The sequence below is a fragment of the Carlito syrichta genome, unplaced genomic scaffold (assembly GCF_000164805.1).
Source record: "Carlito syrichta isolate Samal-C Ts95f unplaced genomic scaffold, Tarsius_syrichta-2.0.1 Scaffold303646, whole genome shotgun sequence".
In the NCBI taxonomy this organism is placed as follows: Eukaryota; Metazoa; Chordata; class Mammalia; order Primates; family Tarsiidae; genus Carlito; species Carlito syrichta.
In genome coordinates this window covers 1,003,470-1,011,419 of record NW_007247742.1, presented here as the reverse complement: position 1 = coordinate 1,011,419, position 7,950 = coordinate 1,003,470, and the positions used below count along the sequence as shown (strand labels likewise).

The following is a 7,950-nucleotide window of genomic DNA, read 5'->3' as shown; positions in this document are numbered from 1 at the left end:
CTGGCGCCCCTTCCCTTTTCTGTCCTCTTGCGTCCTCTGGAGCGGCCCTCATCTGCCTCCCAGCACGACCACAGGACACCTCCTGTCGCTGAGAGCCGCGCACTCCCACCCCGCATCTGCTCCCTGGGCTCTGGGCACATAGGGAAACTGAGGCACAGAAAGGGGTGCGGTGGCCCCTAGTTCAGGTCACTCTCTCGTTAGCAGCCCAACGCAGCCTGCTCCCAGCCCGCTTCCTCCCGCGGGCCCCGCTCTGGAAGGTCAGCAGCATCTTGTCTTGCTCACTCCACAAACATGCGCACACACACTGTGCCAGGCAGTACTGAGCTGGCCGCAGGGCACAGCGCCGGGTGGGGGCGCTTAGGTCACATGCAGGGCAAGGGTCCTTTGCGGTGGGGGCTCCTACTGACATGAACCCAGACTCTAAAAACCCCAGATTCCTCAGGAAAGCCAGAAAGGGCTTTATCTCACCTTACCTCGAGTTCATTGATGCCCCCCTGCACCGCCCCCAACCCCCCATATATTCATAATACACTGCTCAAGCTAATGTGTTTGTTGCAAAGCTGATCCATGTCTCACAGGTGAGTACACTCACCAAACTTTTTGTGTGTTCCTCTCCATCCTACCTTCCATTCACCACCATGTACACTTTGCACACACGGAATTATATCTTACCCCGCCCCCATAATCATTATAGCTAAGCTTCTTTAGCAGTTACTAAGAGCCAGGAACTTTACAAACATTACCTCATTCACAACAACCCCATGAGCTTGAAACCCTTGTGAGCATTCCTGTACCCATTTAATTGACAAGAAACTGAGGCTCAGCAAAGTCCTAATACTTAGCCAAAGCCTAAGTTCTGGGTTCTGGGACCCCACCTTTCCCTCAGATGGGAGTTCCCATCTCAGTATGCACAGGTAATGTCTCAATCCTTGTTTCTGAGTTGTGACTACAAAGTAATTATTAGGACTTATTACATGCTTGGTATGTACTGGGCATTGTGCTAAGTACTTTTTATGAATGAACTTATTAAATCCTCACAAGGGGAAGGACTGAGGTACAGAAAGGTTACTTGCCCCAGGTCACACAGTCAATAAACTGAGAGAGCCAAGATTCTAACCTAGGCACTTGACTGGGTGGTTGACCACTATACCACACAACCTCACGTGCCGACTGCTCAGTGGGTCCCCTAACCTTATTTTTTCAAAGCCTGGCTCTAAAATAAATGCAGGGACAGACTGCTGAGTTTTGTGCAGCCTGCACAGTGTTTGGGGTGGAGCAAACACCTCCCTCATTTTCAGTTTCTACTTGGCTCCTGCAGTTATTTGACTTTGTGTCCCCTTTATTTTAAAGATCATGTCTTGTACATTCTTGATGCATACAGGTGTTCTTGTTTTCCAGACTGCCAGAGGCAAATGTTACAAGTACAGACGCGTGCACAGGGATGTGCCCTGAGAGGGTACACATGTGTCTCCACACTAGTTCCACCAGAGGACCCTGGACACCCACAGGTGCTTTCCCTGTCCACCCCCAAACACACCCACTCACAGATGGGGGAGCTGAGTGGGGAGAGGGGGGTAACTTGAGCCCCTGTTCCCCAGGAGAATCCGAGGGGCTGGCACATTCCGTAGCAAAAATAACCAATGGGCAGCAGGCGTGAGTGACGGGACAGCTGGGCCCAGGAGGCCGGCAGGATTCTGTGTTCCCGCCCTGGGCCAGCACTGCTTACCCTGAAGGGCTGGCCTGGGACATGCCCTCAGGGTGGGCCTCCCCAGCTGGCCCCGTTTTTCCCCCATAGCTGGACAGCTGTGCCCCCCGAACAGGTCCCCATGCCCAGATTTCCAAGTTCTGCACAGTGTTTCTCCTTAACAGGAGTAAATCCAAATCCTCATGCCAGCCCTCTCATACAGACTCTCCTCTGAACCACATGTACCCCCTCCCCTCCCCTTTGCCTCCTCTCTTTCTGGCTGGGTTCAGTTTCTCCCTGCCCCCACCCCACCCCCTTACTACCCTGCTCTGTTTTTGTTTTTTTTTAAGAGAGGGGGTCTTGCTCTGTCACCCAGGCTGGAGTGTACATTGCAGTCTCAAACTTCTGGGCTCAAGCAATCCTTCTCCCCCAGCCTCCCGAGTTGCTGGGACTATGGGTACATGCCACCATGCCCTACTCCCTGCTCTGCATTTCAGCCGTGCTATATATTTGACTTGTTTACTGTGTCTGTTACATATTGCCTGTCTCCTCTCACTAGAAAGTAATCTCCTGGAGGATATGAATTTTGGTCTCTCCTCCACCCCCCCTCATATATCTTAAGCACTTAGAACAGTAACTGGCACACAGTAGGCACTCAATAAATATGGAAGAGGGTGGCAGAGCTTTGGGTGGCAAGGGTGGGAATGGGACAATAAATCTTCCTGAAGCCTCCCCATTCATACAGCCTTACCCCTTCTCTATCCTGACCCAGGCTTTTTCCCAAGAAACAGCTGGAGATGTGACCATTTCTCATTCCACCCAAGATCTTCCTGGGGGAACCTGTCCTAAATCAGGAAAGTGTCTCTGCACCACCTTAGTGGATTTCAGAGGCGGGGGTGGAGGTGGTGGAGGTGGCCTCCTCTCTGCTCCCACTCTGGGCCCTCCTCTCCCTGATTGGCGTAAGCATGAATGGATTTTCACACTCTCCAGACTCAGTTCCAACTCCTTACTAGTTTCCACTTCGCTTTTTAGCCAGATATTATAAACGCCAGATGAAAGAAATGATAATTGCAGAATATTTCTCGATGCAGGTTCTGGTGCATCCACCGCCTTTCCTTTGCCTAAATGGCTCCCTCTCCCTCCATGCCTTCAAATCCCCAGGATGGCTTACTACCTGCCACTGGCTTTGGCCCTTCTTATTGACAAAGTCTTCCAAACCCTGGCTATGAAATGCAACGAACATGCAGTGTGACATCATCAGCTTGTTCCTGTCCCTTGGCTGTCCCTCTCCTCCTTTTAGTACTGGTCTCCCCTCCAGCCACACATGCTCCAAGCTTTGAGGGTAGCACTTGCTCTGGTCATTTGTTTTGCACATGGTTCCTAACCTGTGCAGGTGGGAGCCTGATATTCTGAAGAAGAATACCTGCCTGTTTTGAAGACAGAGTCAGAAGATGGTTTGGGGATACTGACAGGAGAAAGAGAGTGATGATGACATATCCTTGACTTAGCCTTTCCACTCTTCTCTTTCTGGAAACAGGCAATGTGAACCCAGACCCAGACACCTGGCTTTCAGACCCAGATCTGCCACATCACTAGCTATGGGACCTTGGGTAAGTTTCCTCTTTGAACGCATTTTCTTATGAGTAAGGGTCATAATAGAATAGTAACCTGGGGTTTGTAAGATTAAATAATTAAAAAGGAGATAGAGTGTCTTACACAGATTAAAGATTCTACAAGTATCCTACATTCCTCCCATCTTCCATTCCTTTGTTTCCTATTCTTTTCTCATTTATACACCCCCAAATCCCAGCACCACTACCCCAGTTTTCCATCCTCCAAACTCTCCAGCCTATAACCCCTTTGCATCCTCAGGCCCCACGCTTCCAGAACCATGCCAATATCCCTCCATCCTTGAGCTAATATCTGACGCTTCAGGCGTGCCAGGAACCTTAGCATCACCCTGTCTTGCCAAGCCAGAGAGCAATCCCAGCCAGGAAATCATGTCCTTCCCTCTGTAGCCAGGTCCTTGCTTGGCTTCCTCGAGTACTCTGAAGTCCTCCTGCTGTTGCTTCCAACCAAGAAAGTTTTCCATGAGTAAGTCTCAACAATGCTGAACTGCTTTCCCAGCTGCCCCTGGACCAGGAGCTGTCACTGGGCAGGAACTGATGAGGGGTGGGCAGCAGGAGGAGGAGGAAGCCAGATTACCCAGTCAGTTCCCCAGCATCCCCATAGTAAAGCCCCTCCCTCCCCCAAATCATGTGGGAGGGGTGAAATAGTTACACACATGGCTCTTTGCAGTGGGACAGCCTGAGGCTTCCACCTATTCTGCCACCTCCTGTCTATATAACCAGGACATGTTCTCAAAGGTGACTTGCTGCAGCCCAGTCCTCTTCCTGTTCTAACACAAATGTCAAAAGGCCCATGTTCCAACCCCAGGGTCCCTTTCTCATCCCAAGCCTCTCAAGTCTGCAGTTTTATCAGAGCAGCCCAGCCAGGACACTGCCTCCCAGCCCTGCCCCCCCCCCCGCAATGTGTCTAGGTATACCCAGCCAGGACTCAGCTCTGCTGACCCCACCACCCAGGTTAGAGAGGGGCTGAAGAAACAGTCCTAACCAGGGTCTCTTGCACCTCATCACTCCCCACACTTTGAGGGACCAGGGCAGACCAGGAAGCTCCCATGTTTAGAAATGCCAGCACTTTGAGAGGCCAAGGCAAGAGGATTACTTGAACCCAGGAGCTCAAGACCAGCCTAGGCAACATAGCAAGATCTCATCTCTACAAAAAAAAAAAAAAAAAAGGTAGTCAGATGTGGTGATGTGAGCCAGTAGTCTCAGCTACTCTGGAGACTGAGATGTAACGATCGCTTGAGCCCACAAGTTGAGGCCGCAGTAAGCCATGATCATGCCAGCCTGCTTGACAGAATAAGACTCCTATTCAAACAAACAAGAAATGCCAGGCCTGGGTCAATCATGTAACAGCTATTACCTGAAAACTGGACAGCTCTCCCTCACCCTCTCCCCTTCCTCCAGAATGTCTTGAGTAGTACAAAACTCCCAGAGCCAAAACTAGGAGGACAGGGTTCTTGACTTTACAATGGCCATAGCTAGCTATGACTATAGTTGGACTAGTATGTCTTAGGCATATCTCCCTACCTTCTACTCCACAACATGCTCGCCTGTAAAAGGATATTTGGAGCTGCAGTTCTGTGTGGTCCTTTCCAACTTTAAACAAACATCATGACCACTACTCTCCCTCTCAGCCCTTTCCTTTCTTTATCGAAAATTTCTCTCCCCTTAGTCATATTCACATCAACTTACCTATCTTGTCCTTTGATTTATCTTCTGTTTTCAGCTCCCTTTGCCCCTGAGAGGACCAGAGCTGGGATCCCCAAGGAGCCACTTTTTCCCCAACTCGGAAGTCTGCCAGAACAAGTCTCATCCCCTGACCCCAGGCTGAGGAAGCCTATACCTGGCCAAGCACTATGCCAACTGGGAAGAGCCAGCTTTGGCCCCTCTGGCTTAGACCTTGCCACAGAGACTTGAGGAAGGTAGGCAGGATGGGGCTGGGGGAGAAGAGATGCTGACGGAAAGAGGCTAGCCCTACTCCCTCTCGACTCAGCTGTACCCTAAGGTCTCCTTTTTCCTCCAGCTGCTGAGGTCCCCAGCCTCCAAGGATGTACCTCTGCATGACCACACCCAGCTGGAGTGATGTGTCCATCTTGAAAACGTCCAGGATGGTGAGCCCCCAAGCTCTTTGCCACCTCCCCCAACTGTAGCCTACTTCCTCAGAATTCTGTTTCTCAAGGTTCGGTCTCCCTGGGGCTCTGTCTTTGGCTTAGAGAAGAACCGTTCAGCTAACTCAGGGACTGAAGAAATAAAAAAGGAAGCCCAAAAATGGACCCAGAAAGAATGGTCCAGCCCCAGCAGGATCAGGAGCACGTGGCCCAGGCTCCTGTCCTCCCCTTTTGCCCCAGACCCTCAGGTTCCTTCATACTCCAGTCTAGAAATCTAACCCCACACGGGCAGAGACCGGAGCACTGGCCTGAAGTTTCTTCCTTCTGTGTACTCCAAACATCCACTCTGAAGCCTCTGGTAGACATAGTCCATGGGCTTTTCACACCAACTCCACATATCCATCCTTCATCTGGGCATTACCACATGGAGTCCAGAGCCCTCCACAGTTTGCACACACACCGGCACATAGATTCTCAAGCAACTTCATTCATGCCCACAGGCCTTGGTTCTAGCTCCACCTCCTCATGTCCTGGACCCTGTTCCAATGGCCTCTTCCACCCTGCCTGGTGGTGGCCACACCACCCCTGCCATATCAATGGTCTGCAAGGAGCTCAGCCCATGCCCTCAACAGTGCAGCTTGGGCCAGGGGATCTGGCCATCTCTTTCAAATATGTAGACACCTGTAAGGGGCTGGTCAGGGGGGTCTCCCAATTAACTTACTGGAGCTGAAGACGACCATTTCCCGCAGGAAGCTTCTCTCTACAAGGGACCTAGGAGGACTTGCACTATGGAATTCCCGCAGAGGCCTGAGTGAGTCTCAGGCTTGGCTTACCAACTGCTGCCCCATGTCCTCTGACCTTCCTGCGGGGAGCCTCTCTACCCCCTTCCCTGCACTTTCCTCTTGATCCGCACTTCTGGGCCAGCTGCTAAGCCAGGGCACCTGGGACGAAGGTGGAGGCCACCTGCACCTCGCCCACGTGGCCTGGGCAGCCCTTCTCTACCTTGAGCACCACCCACCCCAGCCAGGCGCGGCCACCACCTCCCCATTACCTCCGACCTCCAGCACTGTGAGCACAGCCTCGCAGGAGGCCTGGCCCCGCTCGTTCTGGGCCCTGCAGCCGTACACGCCCGCGTCCTGCGCCCCGCAGCGCCGCAGCCACAGGCAGCTGGGCTCCGGGGCCGGCGCCGGCAGGAGCTGCCCATCCCGGAACCAGCTGAGGCTGGGCTGGGGCGTCCCGCTCACCGCCACCCGCAGCCGCACGTCGCTGCCCGCACACACCGCAGCGTTCTTCAGGGGTCGCAGGAAGACCGGCGCCCCGGCCACGGCCGCGGGGGCCCCGCCGCCGGCCCCCACCTTGGCCCTCTTCGGGGGCACCCCGGGGCTGGGGGGTGCCCTCGTGCCCACGTCCTCGCCTCGCGTGCCCCGGGCTTTCTGCATGGCCTCTGCGAGCTGGGCTGGGGGGACACCGGAACCGGGCGGCCACGGGGGCACCCGCGGGATGGTGCCCTGGGAGCCGAGTCTGGGGGCCGGCGGCCTGCCTTCCTGCTGCCTGCCCGCCTTCGGCCTGTGCTACCCAGAAGGTCACCAGGGCGGCCGGCCGTTGCGCCTGGGGGCTATTTTTAGGCCCCCCGGCTCGGGTTGCGAGGGAGCCGTGGAGGGAGGGGGCAGCAGAGGAGGGACTCGACTCCATTCGGCTCCCTCTTTCTCTCCAGGACCCTCCATCGCCGGCCCGGCTTAAACAAGTCCCGGGGTTTGTTCCAGGGCCCCCTTCCCATGACGTCCCTGCCCCTCGACCGACCCACTGCGGGGAGTCGGGTTACCCCGGGCTCAACCCATTTCCCTTCCTCCCTTCTCTCAGACCCCCGATCCCAGCCTCACTCGGCTTGGGGAGAGGAAGAGGACCTGTCCCGGTGAGATGCCTGAGAGGTGGATGGGGAGGCGGGCCCAAGTGGAGGTGGTCGGACAGCCTGGAAGGCAGGGCCAGTGGCCTCCCGCCTGAGCTGGTGAACAGTAAGACCAGGAGCCCGGGAGTTCGGTGGGTGGGGCTTCCAGCTGGTCCTGCCATTACTTGCTGGGTGACCCCAAGCCTCTCAACTCGCGAGTCCTCCTTTGTAAAAATGGGTAGTTGAATAGGGTCGCAACAGGCAGGAAAGAGGAAACAGCATGAACAAAACGAGCACGATGAAAGCGGACAGTGCACTCTGGGAATCAGAGGGATCTGGATCACGGTGCGTGGAGGAAGCGGGCTGGGGCCTGACGAGAAGGATTTGGTTGCTAAAGTCTGTATCCTGAAGGCTGGCGACGCCACAACAGGCAAATCGCCTCAGCAGAAGATCCCTTTGGCAGCCACAGTGTGTAGGGGGGATGGAGACCAAGGCCAGTTAGAATGGTGGCTCTCCAAGGCGGGTGCCTGTTAAAAGTCCAGATTCCTAGGCTCCACCTCCAGAGACGCTGGTTCAGCAGGGTGGGCAGGGAGGAACCTGCATTTTTTTTTTTTTTTTTGAGTTGGAGTCTCACTCGGTTGCCCAGAC

At 54.4% G+C, this 7,950-nt stretch overlaps 1 protein-coding gene and 1 long non-coding RNA gene across 2 annotated transcripts in view; one reads left to right on the top strand and one right to left on the bottom strand.

The window, feature by feature from the left end:
* SPEG (SPEG complex locus) overlaps window positions 1–6,856 on the bottom strand; it is a 58,062-nt gene extending 51,206 nt beyond the window's left edge. The window contains 1 exon segment of the mRNA XM_021712802.1: window positions 6,469–6,856. Within this exon segment, the coding sequence (XP_021568477.1) occupies window positions 6,469–6,856 (388 nt within the window).
* LOC103261256 lies at window positions 5,043–6,252 on the top strand. Its single transcript, XR_504342.1, has 3 exons — window positions 5,043–5,231; window positions 5,333–5,420; window positions 6,167–6,252. It is a non-coding gene; the product is annotated as an uncharacterized LOC103261256 (long non-coding RNA).
* Window positions 6,857–7,950: the final 1,094 nt, after the last annotated feature.